The sequence below is a fragment of the Oncorhynchus clarkii genome, chromosome 7, assembly GCF_045791955.1.
Source record: "Oncorhynchus clarkii lewisi isolate Uvic-CL-2024 chromosome 7, UVic_Ocla_1.0, whole genome shotgun sequence".
NCBI lineage: Eukaryota > Metazoa > Chordata > Actinopteri > Salmoniformes > Salmonidae > Oncorhynchus > Oncorhynchus clarkii.
This window is the reverse complement of record NC_092153.1, coordinates 57,303,103-57,322,030: the sequence shown is the minus strand read 5'-3', so window position 1 is coordinate 57,322,030 and position 18,928 is coordinate 57,303,103. Positions and strand designations below refer to the sequence as shown.

The following is an 18,928-nucleotide window of genomic DNA, read 5'->3' as shown; positions in this document are numbered from 1 at the left end:
TCCATATGTGTTATTTCATAGTTTTGATGTTTTCCTTACTATTCTACATTGTAGAAAATAGTAAAAAATAAATAAAAACCCTTGAATGAGTAGATTTACTGGTACTGTATATATTTAAGTATTTTGTATGTTTATTGGATAGAAAGAGCTAGAGCTGAAAGGTAGGAGAGTGCTGTAAAAACATTGGGCCAGATTGGAACCTAAGCTGGTAGCAATACATCATACATGTGCTCCAGAGGCAGCTAGACTACCCCATGCCATGCCATTTTGATAGAATATTGCTGCTGTCACTCACCCTTTAATCCCAGTGACCAGGAAGTGAAGGCTACCCTGGATCTTGGTGCAGTTGATGAAACTGTCAATGTTCTGAGAGTCCACTGTCTGCCTGGAGGCTGTGCCTGTTCCTTGACAAGCTAGAGATTTGAGGAGAGGAGAGGGGAGAAGAAAGGAGAAGAGAAAAGGGCAGGTTGCTGGAGTAGAAGACTCTCTATAAAGCAATGATAGTTGAAGGGTGTATGTGTGGGCACTGGACAGCCGGGTACCTTTGGGACAGAGGCCTCCACAGGGCTCACATCTCTTCACTCCTTTCTTCTCCATCTCCGTCTTATAAGAAGGGCAGCTGCTCACACACGAGCTCCCGTCCACCACAAAATTAGCTGAGGAGGAATGTATGGTGAGAGAGAAAGAGTGGGGCAGAGGGACAGGTAAAGGGAGAAAACCAAATCATTACAATCCACAGGGAAATCCACAGGAAGTTTGGACCATGCTAGAAAATTGATAGATTGAATGAGGATAATGAGTGAGACATGATGGTCATGGTTATGACCAGGAGTTGACTGGTGAGGGGAAGTGGGGAGAGCATGCTGTGTGTGGACTCACTGGGGCACTGGGCCACACAGATGGAACTGTACTGGTACTTGGCGCTGGGGTTGGGCTCCAGTTTGAAGGTGTGCTTGTTGTAGATGAGGGTCTGGGGACACTGGGGCACACAGGAGCCTGAGTTGTTGAAGTTACGGCAGGCCTGGGTAGAGAAAAAGCACAGTTATATGATACGGTATGCATTGCTTAGTAATATAGTTTTAACCCATTAATTTCTATGCAATGACTATCAGAGCAACTTTTAAGACTTCTTTGCGGTGTGTTTGTGTGTATAGCAAACTCACAAAGCAGTCGGTATCCAGGGGTCCGGTGCAACCTCCTGCACACTCCATATGACAGCATTCACTAGGACTCCTCCCGAAGCAGCGGCCATTACACTGAGGGGCACACACTGTCTTCGTCACTGGGGGGGGGGGGGCAGAGAGAGAGATAGAGAGAACTTTGAGCCATGCAAACTGACTGAGCTGGGTTGTAGGACATTACATGAGAGCGAAGCTATCTAGTGTTGTCAGAAAATGAGAGCCAGGGGTCAAAAGTGACTCACAGCTCTGGCAGGTGTCATTCCTGGGCCCCCAACATGGACCTCCGCATGCCTCATCACATGGCTCTGAAAAACATGTCAGACATTTTAGAAAATGTAGAAACTACATCACACAAAAACATAGAAGAAGACGGCCAGCATCCCGGAGTCGCCTCTTCACTGTTGACATTGAGACTGGTGTTTTACGGGTACTATTTAATGAAGCTGCCAGTCGAGGACTTGTGAGGTGTCTGTTTCTCAACCTAGACACTCTGATGTACTAGTCCTCTTGCTCAGTTGTGCACCGGGGTCTCCCACTCCTCTTTCTATTCTGGTTAAAGTCAGTTTGCGCTGTTCTGTGCAGTGAGTAGTACACAGTGTTGTACCAGATCTTCAGTTTCTTGGCAATTTCTTGCATGGAATAGCCTTCATTTCTCAGAACAAGAATAGACTGACGAGTTTCAGAAGAAAGTTCATTGTTTCTGGCCATTTTGAGCCTGTAATCGAACCCACAAATGCTGATGCTACAGATACTCAACTAGTCTAAAGAAGGCCAGTTTTATTGCTTCTTTAATCAGCACAACAGTTTTCAGCTGTGCTAACATCATTGATGGTTGCTGATAATGGGCCTCTGTATGCCTATATAGATATTCCATTAAAAAATCTGCCATTTCCAGCAACAATAGTAATTTACAACATTAACAATGACTACACTGTATTTCTGATCAATTTTAAGTTATTTTAATGGACAAAAAATTTGCTTTTCTTTCAAAAATAAGGACATTTTTAAGGGACCCCAAACTTTTGAACAGTAGTGTATATAGTAGCAGTCCTAGCACTAATCTGAATACATGTCATTTCTGTGAGTACTACCATCTACCTCCTGCTATACTCACGTTCAGGCCCGTTCTCGTTGATGATGACTTCAGAGTCTCTATCCTTCACTATGTCCAACCAGTTCACCTGAGGGGTATAGCTCAGGAACTTATTCTGAATGATCTGCACCCCTCCCTCCAGTATCTCTTTGGAACACACACACACACACATACACACACACAAAGGAAGACAAACAATTAGTTTAACAGGCCAGAACACGTTGGTGAGTAACCAAATCAAAACGGGCACAAATTTGTATTTCTCTCTCCGCAGTGCCTCCTCTCATCTCTCATGCTACAGTTGGGAATTGAAATTTGAATTTCATTGTACTTCCTGGATTGACTGGAATTTACCCCAATCCTGCTACTGAAGTCCGTATGGTAGTTGGCATGTGGACTATGATAACCATGTTGCTGTTCATGATGATGATGTGTATCACTTAAAGACTTATCTTCATCACAATAAAAAAAAATGTGTGTGTGTGTGTGTGCGTGCGTGCGTACCTGTGAGGTGTGTGAGGCCCAGCTCCTTCAGTCCGTGTTGGCCGTCCTTTTGGTAGTTGACGAGGACAGCCAGAGCAAAGCGCTCCTCGTACAGAGTGGTGCCTCTTATGACACGGAGCTGGTCCAGCGGCAGCCGGCTGAACTGGTTAATGGCAATGAGGATGTAGCCCGTCACTTCTCTAATAGACTACGGGGGAGAAGAGGTCAGGGAAGAAGGAAAGAGGAAAAGAGAAAGCGGAAAGAAAAAGGTGTTACTGTAGACGGAAACAGGATACGGATATGTTCCTCATTGTTGATCTTGGAGAGCTGCAGTGTGAGCAGGCATTTGTCACCTGATTCAATTGAATCAACTACACATCAAGACCTTGATTTGCTCAATCAGGTGTGTTAGAACTGGGCTGGGGAAAAAATCCTGCATGCAAGTATCTCTATAGTATGCGGAGTAAAGAACATTTATGTAGCGCAGTGGTTCCCAAACTTTTTATAGTCCCGTAACTGCTTGTTGCAATTTCGATGAGGCTCTCGTGTTCAGATATTGGTAAGTGGACTGGAGGCAGGGCATGAAAGGGATAACGAATCCAGTTGTTTGTGTCGTCTGTTTCAGGAAAGTACCTGCGTAATTGTGCACCGAGCTCACTCAGGTGCTTCGCTATATCACATTTGACATTGTCCGTAAGCTTGAGTTAATTTGCGCACATAAAATCATACAATGATGGAAAGACCTGTGTGTTGTCCTTGTTAATGCAGACAGAAAAGAGCCTCAACTTCTTAATCCAAGCCTCAATTTTGTCCCGCACATTGAATTAAATTGAGGAGAGTCCCTGTAATCCTAGATTCAGATCATTCAGGCGAGAAAAAACATCACTCAGATAGGCCAGTCGTGTGAGAAACTCTCATCATGCAAGCGGTCAGACAAGTGAAAATTATGGTCAGTGAGAAAAGTTTTAGCTCATCTCTTGATAAAAAAAAACGTGTCAATACTTTGCCCCTTGATAACCAGGCACTTCTGTCATATGTAAAAGCGTTACATGGTTGAGAAAGAGTTCAGGGGCCTTGCTTTAACAAAGTTAACAATTTTCACTGTAGTGTCAAAAACATCTTTCAAGCTGTCAGGCATTCCTTTGGCAGCAAGAGCCTCTCTGTGGATGCTGCAGTGTACCCAAGTGGCGCCGGGAGCAACTGCTTGCACGCGAGTTACCACTCCACTATGTCGCCCTGTCATGGCTTTTGCGCCATCAGTATAGATACCAACACATCTTGACCACCAATGTCCATTTGATGTCACAAAGCTGTCCAGTACTTAAAAAAATATCCTCTCATGTTGTCCTGGTTTTCAGTGGTTTGCAGAAGAAGATGTCTTCCTTAATTGACCCAGAGGCGAAAGAAACGTACACCTTTTTAGGTGAGGTGGTGGCACTTAAAAATTAAAGAAGAGCCGCACACTCTAGGAGCTCAGATGCAATAATTGAATAACCTAATAATCAACGTTTCGACAGAGAAGCTGTCTTCATCAGGGTATAATTCCTTAATTGACCCCCCATAAACGTAATGGACATATACCAGGAGCTGTGCCAGGACCACCACATCTGTTGAATCATCCAGCTGTAAAGCATATAGTTTACTGGCTTGTATGCGAAGCAGTAATTGTTTCAAAACATCTCCTGCCATGTCACTGATGCGTTGTGAAACAGTGTTGTTTGATGGCATTGTCTGTATAGTTTTTTGGCCTTTTCCCCCAGCATTGTCCCAGCCATATCTGCGGCAACAAGAAAAATGAAGTCCTCCACAATAGTATGGGGCTTGCCTGTCCTAGGGACTTGGTAGCTCACCATATAAGACGCTTCTAGCCCCTTCTTATTAATGGTATCTGTTGCTTTTATACATGTCTTACTACTCAAAAGTCTTTATTCTCGCTCAAAAAACTAATGTGGCTTATTTTTTAAATTGTCATGTTTCGTTTCTAAATGTCTGCGCAAGAGTGAAGGTTTCCCGTGAGAGAGTAACGGTTAATGTGATTGGATGTTAATTATTTGACTAGGCTACCTGTATTTGACATTGTGTTGTTATTTCACTGAACACTAGATGGTTTAATTTTATTTTTGGTAGTGAAATGAGGCTACTCAGGCGAGAAAAAAAACTCACCCAAATGTATAGCCCCATTGGAAAATATAAATGTACTGTTTGAAAATGTGAAGAATTATATATATATTTTTATATACATATTTTTTAAAATATGAATCACGTTTTTATTTGGTGTATCTCCGACGGCATTGCGTACGCATGCCCCAGTTTGGGAATACCTGATGTAGCGGATCATGTACTGTATGGTAGCCTGACATATTAATTCTAAAATTCAACAACTTTGACTATAACATCACAACAGCCCTCTTACTCTCTCACTCATCAATTGTTACCATGACAGCCGTAACATTAGGTAACTACAGTACAGATGTGGGATCTTAATTTGATCACCCTGTTGCAGGAGAACTTGTAGTGTATTTGAGGTTTAAAAAGGCTTTTGAATGTATTAACTCCTACACAAAAATGTCCATTAATTATAATCCACATAATATTTTACACTTCCTGTTGCTGCAGGATAATTTTCCTGCTGTACCAAACTGGCTCAAATTAAGATCCTATACCTGTGCCATGACAGAAACTAGTTACAGGCAGAGGCATATACAGTATATGGCTCTGTTTACGGATAACTAACTGGTTTTCATGGCTTTGTGTTAAGTTACCATGGCTGTGTGATCAGTTACCATGGCCGCGCCACAGTGATAAAGGTTTCACAGGGGAATGTAAGAGGACTCATTGTGTACAGGAGACAGTGACATCATCCACAAGAGACACACAATGATAAAATCTCTGTGTTGTTCTCTGTGCCCCAGAGGGAAGTGTGGCCTGACATGTCTGATTGTGTGTTTAGTGTTGGCACTATATATATAGACTTCTATTGACTGGAGTAGATGATACATTCTCCTGGTGCAAGACACACACACATCCTGTTGCCATTCATCCACCTGTTCATCCCCTCACCTGAAGAAAGGTGAAGTCCCTCCAGTGTTCCATCATGGTGATCTCCAGGTTACCCATGACGATCTCACAGCCACTGTACATCTCCTTCATTAGCGTGTACTGCGTCTGTGAACTTCCTGTCACGCTTAGTGCATTTTGGGTGCCGGAGCATATCACTGGGGGAAAGATGGGTAAAGACAGTTCTTCAGTTTTAAGGATTTCAATTTTTAACTCTAGCCTATGTGTAGTTTTGATGTAACACATCAGGTCACAACTTACAGTCAAATCTGACTATGACTAATACATGTTAGTGCTAGGAATAATAAATAACTTGTTCACATTTCCTTCTCATTCCCTTTAGGCTAGTGCTACATATAATACAGTGACTGACTGTCTCTGGGGCAGACCTACAAGGCCTTGTTAATTGTGGACTGTAGGAGTCCAGTCCTTTTCCCTTTCAATGTCATTGCAACTGAGACTGTTTTGCTAATCAAATCTTAGCCAGATGTCCAAAGAGAGAGAGAGAAAAAGTGAAAGAGGGAGAGAGGAAGGAAGAGAGGCTAACTGGATAATAACATGTGTTTTTTAATTGTAGTTGCTGTTGCTGTTCCATTAATATTTTTCCATATATATATCAATAAGTTATTTATTCACAGATTCACAGACAGATATGTCTCCAAGAACAAGATATACTGTGTTGGGTTTGATGGGACATTGAACTTTAACTAACATGAGGTACTGTAAATAGACCATGTTGTCAAGTCCATTTGCACTTTTTACATGTTGTCTATGTGCTGTGTTCCTGTGCTCTCACAATTATCTGAAATAAATGTTCAGCATTAAATCTGGAGACTGTGAGGAGTCACACAGACATGTGCTAGGAGTGTGTTAACATGTACTAGTTAATTCGCTTCACACAGGAAATAACAATCAGTAAAAGCTAGCAGGTGATTCTGGAGAAAGTAGCATAGTGTGTGAGCAGTCCAATGAGCAGGCCCAGACATCATAAAGCAGTAAAGCAGAGATAGTAGACACTTTATTGTGTTTGTGAGAGAGAGAGAGAGAGAGAGAGAGAGAGAGAGAGAGAGAGAGAGAGAGAGAGAGAGAGAGAGAGAGAGAGAGAGAGAGAGAGAGAGAGAGAGAGAGAGAGAGAGAGAGAGAGAGAGACGGGGGTTCAAATAGTGTTAGGTCCAGAGTGAAATTATAGTTTCTTAAGGCTCATCACAATATTTCCCTGTGAATGGATGTTAGAGAAAGAGAGAGGGTGTATGCGGGGGGGGGGGGTCACAGGTGCTGACTCTAGTATGGAGGAATGTGAACACACACAGAGCCAGACAGTGCACACTGACTCTACCTTGTTAGAGGGTCAAGGGACATTCCTGAACACTAATTTAGCAGCGTGCTACATTAGACCAGTGCTCTTCTATCCTGGTCCTGGACACCCACAGGGTTGCACATTTTTGCTATAGCCCAGCATTTGCATACATGTGCAACCCGCATTGTGAGGTTGCATGAGAATAATAAACATGTAAAAAACAAGGATCAGAAATTATTATATAATGAACCACCAACTAGATCCAAGGTGTACAAGCTACAGTCAAGCACAGTGTACTGTAGGAGTTCTGTTCAGCTCAAATTGGACCATGGACTTTGTGCAATGTATACACATTTGGTCATTGGAAACCCATTAGATTGTAATTATGTTCTTATGTGTACATTTCTCAATGAGAACCATGTTATCACTACCCCACCTAGGTTAAGCGCTGGGAGAAGCCTGAGCTGGGTCACTGCTATCAGTAGATGGCTTAAAGCTGTTGACACTCAACCAGTTCAATTGCCTGTTGAAAAATAGTCCTGTGCACCTGCACATGTACACCCAGGCACACACAATCACGAAAGTATACAATCACCACACAAACACTAATGTGTATGCAGGCACAATAATTGAACACAAATAAATGAAGAATCCATGTATACCAGGACATCAGATGAAAAAGAACACACATACAAAATGTTCCATCACAGTAATTTACATTAACACACACACACAAATACACAGACAGGCAGAGCAACATGCATGTTCAAATATTGCTGGAGAAGTGAAGAATCTGAATGGGCTGATTAGGTGGGTTCCCTTGGCCTTGAGACACTTCAGTATTTGCAGATGGCAGACAGAGAGAGATGGAGAGGGGTGGAAGAGTTCACAGAAAACTCACACACAGTAACCTAACATGCTTGGAAACATTACTGCCATAGACAGTAACCTAACACGCTAGAAAACATTACTGCCATAGACAGTAACCTAACATGCTAGAAAACATTACTTCCATAGATAGTAACCTAACACGCTAGAAAACATTACAGTCATAGACAGTAACCTAACACGTTTGAAAACATTACTGCCATAGATAGTAAACTAACACGTTAGAAAACATTACTGCCATAGATAGTAAACTAACACGTTAGAAAACATTACTTCCATAGACAGTAACCTAACACGTTAGAAAACATTACTGTCATAGACAGTAACCTAACACGTTTGAAAACATTACTGTCATAGACAGTAACCTAACACGTTTGAAAACATTACTGTCATAGACAGTAACCTAACACGTTTGAAAACTGCCATAGACAGGAAACTAACACGTTAGAAAACATTACTGCCATAGATAGTAAACTAACACACTAGAAAACATTACTTCCATAGACAGTAACCTAACACGTTAGAAAACATTACTGTCATAGACAGTAACCTAACACGTTTGAAAACATTACTGTCATAGACAGTAACCTAACACGTTTGAAAACATTACTGTCATAGACAGTAACCTAACACGTTTGAAAACATTACTGCCATAGCCAGTAGCCTAACACTCTAGAAACATTACTCAGTCCTGGATTAGGTTTAGTTGTAATTTTCATTCATGTTTCCAATGTTTTAACACTCAAAAAGTGGAGTGGAAAGAAAAGGGAAGAAAAGAAAGACAAGAAAGAAAAGAGGGAGGAGGGGATAAACACGTTTTATAAAGTGATATAAACGATGGATGAGGTAAACAGAAACTTGGCTCAGGACACCAAGAGATTACCGCATACCTTAGAGGTCTATGTATGTTTTTTATTACTTTGGTACTATTTTCACAAGTATATGCTGAATTTTAAAAACTTGTAATGCAGTCAGTATTAAATTAAAAACCTTTCATTGTGCATTTATTTTGTTTGTAAACATCTTTCATCAATCAACCACTGATCCAAAAATATACATTTACTATGAAATATAATGAGTATTGTATTGATATTGTATTACAGCACTGTAGGAGCTGGAAAAACAAGCATTTCGCTACACCTGCTGTAACATCTGCTAATCTTTGTAAGCGACCAAAAAACTTTGATTTGTTACATAATAGTCATCATCTTAGTAGTACATTCAAGTACATATCATACTTTCTATGTTTGGTATTTGGAATTTTGGTTCACAGAAAACATGAAACATGACATAATACAGAACATTAATAAACAAGAACAGCTCAAGGACAGAACTACATCAATTTACAAATGGCACACATAGCCTACATATCAATACATACACATAAACTATCTAGGTCAAATAGGGGAAAGGCATTGTGCCGTGAGGTGTTGTGCCGTGAGGTGTTGCTTATCTGTTTTTTGAAACCAGGTTTGCTGTTCATTTGAGCTATATGAGATGGTAGGGAGTTCCATGCAATAATAGCTCAATAAAAACTGTACACTTTCTCAAATTTGTTCTGGATTTGCGGACTGTGAAATGACCTCCGGTGGCATATCTGGTGGGGTAAATGTGTGTGTCAGAGCTGTGTGTAAGTTGACTATGCAAACAATTTGGAATTTTCAACATATTAATATTTCTTATAAAAAGAAGAAGTGATGCAGTCAGTCTCTCCTCAACTCTTAGCCAAGAGAGACTGGCATGCATAGTATTTATATTAGCCCTCTGATTACAGTGACGAGCAAGACATGCCGCTCTGTTCTGGGGCAGCTGCAGCTTAACTACGTATTTTCTTGCAGCACTCGACCACGCGGCTGGACCATAATCAAGATAAAACAAAACTAAAGCCTGCAGGACTTGCTTTTTGGAGTATGGTGTCATAAAACCAGAGCATCTCTTTATTACAGACAGACCTCTCCCTATCTTTACAACCATTGAATCTATGTTTTAACCATGACAGATCACAATTACATTTTAGTCATTAGCAGACGCTCTTCTCCAGAAAGACTTACAGTAGTGAGTGGATACACTTTTGTACTTTTTCCCGTACTGGTACAATCTACGGTAAAACCAAGTAATTTAGTATTCTCAACTTGTTCAACAGCCACACCATTCATTACCAGATTCAGCTGAGTTACAGAACTTAGGGAATGATTTGTACCAAATACAATGCTCTTAGTTTTAGAGACGTTCAGGACCAGTTTACTACTGGCCTCCCCTTCCAAAACAGACTGCAACCTTTTGTTAAGGGTTTCAGTGATTTCATTAGCTGTGGTTGCTGATGCGTATATGGTTGAATCATCAGCATACATAGACACACATGCTTTGTTTACTGCCAGTTGCAGATCATTGGAAAAATAGAAAAGAGTAGAGGGCCTAGAGAGCTGCCCTGCGGTACACCACACTTTACATGTTTGACATTAGAGAAGCTTCCATTAAAGAAAATCCTCTGTTCTATTAGATAGATAGCTCTGAACCCAAGATATGGCAGATGTTGAAAAGCCATAACACATACGTTTTCTCAACAACAGGTTATGGTCAATAATGTCAAAGGCTGCACTGAAATCAAACAGGACAGCTCCCACAATCTTGTTATTATCAATTTCTTTCAACCAATCATCAGACATTTGTGTCAGTGCAATACATGTTGAGTGCCCTTCTCTATAAGCATTCTGAAAGTCTGTTGTTAATTTGTTAACAGAGAAATAGCATTGTATTTGGTCAAACACAATTTTTTCCAACAGTTTGCTCAGAGCTGGCAGCAAGCTGATAGGTCTGCAGTTAGAACCAGTAAAGGCTGCTTTACCACTCTTGGGTAGCGGAATGAATTGGTCTTCCCTCCAGGCCTGAGGACAAACACTTTCCTCCAAGCTCAGATAAAAAATATGACAGAAAGGAGTGGCTATAGAGTCAGTTACCATTTTCAGTAGCTTTCCGTCTAAGTTGTCAATGCCAGGAGGTTTGTCATTATTGATCAATAACAATAATTTTTCCACCTCTCCCACACTAACTACAAAATTCCAACTTGCAATGCTTTTTTTCATTATTTGGTTTTTAATACATAAGTCCTGCCTAAGTTTGCCCACTTTGCCAATGAAATAATCATTAAAATAATTGGCAACATCAAATGGTTCCATCATTCTTTATATCATCGATCTTGGCTTCATAATACAGTTTATTATTATTTTTGTTGAGTTTAGTCACATCATTTCCCAATTTGCAGTAATTCAGCCAGTCAGATGTGCAGCCAGACTTATTAGCCACTACATTTGCCCCATCTCTTTCAACCATACAGTTTTTAAATTCCTCATCAATCCATGGAGCCTTAACAGTTCTAACAGTCAGTTTCTTAACATGTGCATGTTTATTAATAATTGGAAGAATACATTTTATAAATTCATCAAGTGCAGCGTCTAGATGCTCCTTATTAATCACATCAGACCAACAAAGATTTTTAACATCATCCACATAAGTCACAGCAAAACCTTTTGTATAATCTCTTAAATATCATTTTAGGCCCAGCTTTCGGAACTTTGTCTTTCCTGGATATAGCCACTATATTGTGATCACTGCAACTAATGGGTACGGATATAGCTTTAGAACAAAGTCCTACAGTATTAGCAAAAATGTGATCAATACATGTGGATGATCTTGTTTCTGTATTATTTGTAAACACCCTGGTAGGTAGATTAATAACCTGAACCAGATTCCAGGCACTGATTACAGTGAGAAGCTTATACTTTACAGACATATATTTTAATTATGTAGTTCTCAAAAGTAATATGAGCATTGCATTGTAAAATACAATGACTTAATATGAACAATGTGAAACATGTATTTCTGGATGATTAAGTTTGGTGAAAAAGTGTGTGTAGGATTTTGTGTGTTGTACTTAGAGTTTTGAAAGAACTGCCTTTTTGATTATCTATTTTGAGGTTTGTACTAAGAGTTGTTAAAATGTACCACATACTGGTGAAAATTGCATCAGTGATGCAGGGTATTATTTGTGATAGATGAAAATGGTAAATATTCACTGTAAGGGGTACAACTACCTGTGTTGCAAAGGGAACACTAGTGTTGACTGAGAGGTTCACATTGAAAAGTTCAGGGGTTACACAATAACATGCTAGAGTACATGCCTCACTAACCGGTGCGACAACATTTTTTTGTGACGTATCCGTAAATAAGAACAGGTGTCCCTCTAGTGAAGCAGTAAACACTGAGAGGATTACCTGTAAGGCACAAATTGTTTTGTGTGGGCAGTTATTGTGCAATTACAAAGAAGGAAATTAAATCAAAGCTATAAATACATATTGGAACCATTTAAATAATAATAATAATAATATTGCGATATATCGTCAAAAATAATATCCTGATGTATAACTGTATTATAAAACCTGAACAGGTAAATTGTTTGTTTTTTATTAACCAAAAATAATGCATTTTCTACAAGGGTGTGCATCATAATTCAATTAAGGTCTTTACCAGAAATCACTAAATTATCAATCATTAAAAATACATTTGTGTCATATAACAAGAATTAAATGATTCAGATAAATATGCTACAGTCACAAACATCTGAGCATTAGAATAGTCATGCCAGGAATGTCAACCCTCAACCCTCACACACACACACACACACACACACACACACACACACACACACACACACACACACACACACAGACACACAGACAGACAAACATACGTGCACACAAACACACACACACACATACATACACAGTTCCAGGTGATAGAAAACAAGCTTGAAGAGATTGAGGAAAATCCAAGCTTCAGAGATGCCCGAGAAAGTGTTGTGATAGGTATATTTTTATGACATGGCAGTTATCGTTATCTCTGAACCCTGATATGAGTTTATGGCACACAGGGCCTTGTAATCTTGCGCTCTGTGCCACATCCCCGATGGCTAAGACAACAAACCACTACCTGACCAGTGCTCATGGTCACATATAGGACAATTAATCAACCAGTCCATCAATCAAATTATATTTCATTCAATTTGACTGGAGCCAACCTGTTACATATAGGACCAGCTGTCCCTCAGTAAATAAAGTGTGAGTATTCTAACATGCAGATTCAACTCTGGTCCATTGTGTAATAAACAATTTATTAACATGTAAAAAAAAATATGGATCCATGCAACATTTACCAGCAATGAATGAATTGTTTACCAGATATTGATGAGGAGTTATAGATCTCTAGCGAATACATTGAAATAAGGATAGTGTGCTATGCAGAGGAAATAAAGTATTGATTTGATGCTTTTCAAAATATATATGAAATATATTTGTACTGTTGTGTGACATGTACAGTATGAGTCTATTTACTTCAGCCTATTATCTTCCATTGACTGTCACCTGATGGGGATCACCTGCGCCCTGACCTGTTGTTTACATGGTTTTCCTCCTGCAATGCACCACCTTATTTACCTACAGCCGGATGACATAAGTACAGAGGCAAAGTTCAGCCAGTGTTCGTGGTTGTTTGTGATTCGAATCACAACACCTCACTCTGACATGGAGGCTATACACACTCACACCTGACCCACTATGAATAACATGCGAATACACTGCACAGATTTGAAAGTATTTTCCAGGAACACTTTTGAGGTGCAAAGTGAGAAAGACACAGAAAAACAGAAAGTAAACATTGTTTTCTTAGACATTTATAGGGAGGAGCTGCTTTTCCTTAACGACTTGCATGGCAAGCGATAACACAGACACAATTGACACAAACACATACAAGCACGCTGTTTCGAATGTCGGCTAACTTAAGTCGACTAACGCACAGCAAACAGGTTCAGCACATATGAAACTGGTTTTGTCTCTAGGGTCAGATTCACAGCAACGATTTAGGTGAGGACAAGTGATGCCATATTGACTATTTTATGTACACAACTGTGGGATTGGTCCCTCCTAAAAAAACACGAACCACATTGGGATTATTGACAAAATAATAGGCAACTTTATTGGGGCGTAAATGAGGTATGCCACAAAATGAGACACTTTGGGCCAATTCCCAAATGACTCCTCATTTTCATAATAGTTTTTTTAAACAGAAATGTGGGCACTGTCGGGGAAAGAGGAAATGACTTGAGAGAAAGTCTAATCAATTTGACGGCAAGCCCAATAGAGGCACGAAACTTACCTTCTTGAGTTTGAGCGCAGGTGAGCTGGAGCCATGGTAGCGCGACGCATAGCGCGAGCACCTTCCGGAGTCCCCTCATTCCGACAGTTGACACAATTTATCAAACATTACGAGCTGGGAGAGATGTACAATATCGACTACCCTCCACGGTTTCCTCCTGCTCATGAATTGTTAGTCAAATAAATCAATTAAATGTAAACATGTATCCCCTGCTATGTACCGTATCTCAAAGAGAACAGGCTAAGTAAATAAATTCGGATTTAAGAGTCCCCGATCTTGAACGTTCTCTTTGCAGCAGAAGACTACTCAGCAGATTCGAATGGATTAAAACATTCATTTAATTTACAGAAAAACTAAACGTAAAAAGCCTACTCGTATGCCTATTGACAAAAATATAGGCTAGGATAGAGCGAGTGTATATCGGTTTGGCACAGAGATTACAATCTTTCAACCTCTCTGATGTGTAAAATCATCAGTAGTCACTGATTGGACAAGAGACTGTCGTTGAACCAACCAGAGACAAATGCGCCGTCTGTAGGCTACTCCAAAACTGTCTGCGTCAAGTCTACAACGTAATACTTGCAACTAATTGTTTAAGGAAACGCTCTTCACTCCACTTCTATACTGAAGTGACTCTTTCGTAGCAGGTTAGGAGAATTTACGCAGCAGGCAAGGATAATTAACATAACAGGTTAGGAGACTGGGGTTAAGGTTGAGAAATTGGTCTCCTAACCTGCTACGAAAATCACCTTGTATCGAAGTGTCCCGAATTGATCATTATTGAACCATCTTTGTGAGTAAATAAACTTCCTATTCATCAGGTTTTTTTTATTCGCCTATATTAGTCGTATTGGTCATGTCAATATGCAAAATACAAATCATTTTAGTATCATCTTTCTGATTTCTGAAATGTCTTTTGGATATCCTTCCATAAGTATATACATAAAGTATTTGAAAAAATAAATTGTAGACATTCTTGTAGCCCTACCAATTAATGATGATTAACAACACTACACACAATTGACTCAACATCGTTTGGTATTCCTGGCTTATCGCGGGGCTAATGTAAGTCCACCATTGATAAATGTCTGCTTGTTGAGTTACATTGCTGACAAACCACGCTGTTCTCCATGAATGGCGGAATTGTACCTAGGTAGCGTGGACTGGTCACTCTTTCTTTGAAGGGGGCTGGACCAGCGCTATCAGAATGACAGCATTGTCCACGGGTCAAATTTACTTCTCAACCCCTACAAGCCCGTGCACAGAGGGGGAAAACATTCTTGCATTCTCTCGTGTGCGTCACTGAAACACTGTTTTTCTCAGTACATCAAATGAATTCAACTATTTAAATTTTGGTATTCTGTGACAGTGATGAACTGATGATTATCCTAGTAGAGGACCTGCATATGAATATACTGTCTATATGTCATCATGATGGTTGTCGATTGAACAATGACTCAGAATAGTTCTCACACACACACACACACACACACACACACACACACACACACACACACTGAGGGAGAGAGACTGAGTGGATGAGCCAGCTTAACAACTGCTCTCTTGAAACTGGCTCTGCCTGTAACTCCAGTCTGTGTGAGTGTGTTTGTCAGTGACTGAACAGACAGGCACTAATTGAAATCTTTAAGAGTGTATTGACGCACCCATGAGTCAATCTAATGAACATAATTTTAAAAATCCCTATCAAAATCCATTAGTTTAAGCTAGAGAAATTGGTCTGCGTCTCACATCCGCCAATGTCACCCTTATGCATCTGCCTGGAAAGTGGCAGAGGTACAGCTGTCTGTCAGACCAGGAGACATCCCAAAAATTGGTCTTCTCACAAAAACATCTGTAGTGTCCGAACATTTTGGGCTACAAACGAATGACCACTCCATGGAAAGAAAAGACTCACGAACATGATGGTGTTCTCCATTTTGCTCTACTACCCCCACAAGTGTCTCAGGACTTATCTGAACATAACTCATACAAATTAATAGAAGTATGGAGGTAGTTTTGTGCCAACAAAAATAAGGGGTTTAATATGTGTCCCAAAAAAATAATTCCTGAGCTTTCTTATATGTCCTAGATAATAGGACAGACACTCCCTTATGATTTTTTTTAAACTGTTTTTTTTGCCATTTATGAATGTGTTAATCAATGCGTTTCTATGGGCTATAATATTTTATTCAATATTGTATCAAATCTTTTTTTTAATCTTTTTTTTTATACATAAAAGGTTCCTAAAATTCCAAATCATATGGTTAAATGATCCATGGTATGATCATCTTGAAACAATTCCATATGTTAGCTTAGTAGAGCCCCCCCCCCCCCCCCAAAACACCCCAACATGTTCTTATTTGTGCCATTGCCATAAACCTACTGTTGTTATGCAATGTTAAAAAACGAATAGTAAATATCTCTTTATAGCGAGAGGTTCGACCAGGAAGATCTTCTCAAAGATCTTATAATTTCGAAAAAGGACCTCTTGTTTCATCTTGGTTAACAGTGAGGTATGGGATCAAATACAATAAACAAAGATAGACAGTTAAACACAAGCATGTAGAGGTTGTTTCACAATATCTTCATTCAGCTAGACTAAAGTTGCCTTCATGTTAGGCCAGGCAATGAAACATTTCATATGCATATGGCAATAACATTTTTGAAATGTTGGCCAACATGAAAAGATGCACAGGTTTATTACAGAAATTACTTAGCGTGATTATGTCCTGGCTCTAGGTAAGATGTGATGGAGCACTCCATACCAGTGTATCCCAACTCTGGTCCTTGAGTACCCCCAACGGCACACATTTTTGCCCCGGACGAACATACCTGATTCAACTCATTGAGGGCCTGATGATTAGTTGAATTGGTTGTGCTTGTCCAGGGCTACCATAACAATGTGAACTGTTGGGGTTACTGGAGAACCGAAGTTGGGATCTAGTGCAGATAGAGGGCTATAGCCAATAATACTCTGATTGTTGATTATGTCATCTACTTCAGTTGAATTTGTCACCACATCTGTCAGATATATTTCAGTAACGTTCACACAGAGCCTATGAGACAGGTCATAGAGAAAATTTGTCTATTTTCCTTTGTTTTATTACATCACTTTACAGCTTTACAAGGTGTCCATGACACCCCAGATACTTGATAATTCATCAATAAGTCACTAGGTAATTCATCTATTTCCCATTGATTATCATAATTTATGTTCACAGACAACATCACATTTTTGTACCTGTCACGCCCTGAGAGAGACGTTTTATTTGATTTGGGGTGGGCATTCTATATTCTCTATTTCTTTGTGTTTGGCCGAGTGTGGTTCCCAACCAGAGGCAGCTGTCTTTCATGGTCTCTGATTGGGGATCATACTTAGGCAGCCCTTTTTCCCTCCTTCAGTGTGGGACCTTGTCTTTGTTTGAGTGCATGTAGTTTGCACGACAAAGTTTTTCATTCATTGTATTGTTTATTTCTAGGTGGAACATTTAAATAAAAGAATGTACGCCTACCACGCTGCACCTTGGTCTCTTTCCGATGACAAACGTTACAGAAGATCCCACCACCAATGGACCAAGCAGCGTGGTCAGGAGGACTGGACCTGGGAGGAAATCCTGGAGGGAGCAGGACCCTGGACAAGGGCTGGGGAGTATCGCCGTCCGAAGGAGGAGATAGAGGCAGTGAAAGCGGAACGGCGACGTTACGAGGAGTTGGAGCAACAAGGCAAGAACGAGAGGCAGCCGGGGAGATTGATGGAGTCAGGGTTCAGACCTGAGCCAACTCCCTGTGCTTACCGTGGGGAGCGTGTGACTGGTCAGGCACCGTGTTATGCGGTGCGCAGTCCCCAGCAGCCACAGCCCGGTGCGCTCTGTGCAAGCTCCCCACAGTTGCCGTGCTAGAGTGGCATTCAGCCAGGACGGTTTGTGCCGGCTCAACGCTCATGGCCTCCGGTGCGTCTCTTCTGCCCAGGATATCCTGCGCCAGCTCTATGCACGGTATCCCCAGTTTGCCTGCACAGCCCAGTGCGGCCTGTTCCAGCTCCCCGCACTTGCCGTGCTCAGCCAGGACGCGTTGTGCCAGCTCTGCACTCCAGACCTCCAGTGTGCCTCCACGGCCCAGCATATCCTGCGCAGGCTCTACGCACTATGCCTCCAGTGCGCCGTCATAGCCCAGTGTGTCCTGTGCCAGCTCTCCACACTCACCGAGCTAAAGTGAGTATCCAGCCAGGATGTGTTGTGGCAGCTCCACTCACTAGGCTGCCAGTACGTCTCCTCAGTCCGGTGAGACCTGTTCCACATACAAAGCCTCCGGCGACGATCCCCGGTCCGGAGCCTCCGGCGGTGGTTCCCAGTTCGGAGCCTCTGGCGACGATCCACGGTCCGGTTCCTCCGGCGACGATTCACGGTCCGGAGTCTCCGGCGACGATTCACGGTCCGTATCCACAGAAGTGGAGGGATCAGCGTAGGGAGTGGGGGGTGATTACTATTTGGTTAGGTCAGGGTGTGATTTGGGGTGGGCATTCTATGTACTCTATTTCTTTGTGTTTGGTCGAGTGTGGTTCTCAATCAGAGGCAGCTGTCTTTCATTGTCTCTGATTAGGGATCATACTTAGGCAGACCTTTTTCCCTCCTTCAGTGTGGGATCTTGTCTTTGTTTGAGTGCAAAGAGTTTGCACGACGAAGCTTTTCGTTCTTTGTATAGTTTATTTTTTTCTTGGAACAT

The 18,928-nt window shown here is 41.0% G+C and overlaps 1 protein-coding gene across 2 annotated transcripts in view; it reads right to left on the bottom strand.

Annotated features, from left to right (window-relative positions):
* LOC139413534 (receptor tyrosine-protein kinase erbB-3-like) overlaps positions 1 to 14,589 on the bottom strand; it is a 38,505-nt gene extending 23,916 nt beyond the window's left edge. For both annotated transcript variants that reach the window (XM_071161033.1, XM_071161034.1), the window contains exons 1-9: positions 14,207 to 14,589; positions 5,818 to 5,972; positions 2,779 to 2,965; positions 2,296 to 2,421; positions 1,424 to 1,486; positions 1,164 to 1,282; positions 880 to 1,021; positions 543 to 656; positions 296 to 413 (exon numbers count right to left, since the gene is read on the bottom strand). In XM_071161033.1, the coding sequence (XP_071017134.1) occupies positions 296 to 413; positions 543 to 656; positions 880 to 1,021; positions 1,164 to 1,282; positions 1,424 to 1,486; positions 2,296 to 2,421; positions 2,779 to 2,965; positions 5,818 to 5,972; positions 14,207 to 14,285 (1,103 nt within the window). In that variant the 5' untranslated portion in view covers positions 14,286 to 14,589. The remainder of the gene's footprint in view (positions 1 to 295; positions 414 to 542; positions 657 to 879; positions 1,022 to 1,163; positions 1,283 to 1,423; positions 1,487 to 2,295; positions 2,422 to 2,778; positions 2,966 to 5,817; positions 5,973 to 14,206) is intronic.
* Positions 14,590 to 18,928: the final 4,339 nt, after the last annotated feature.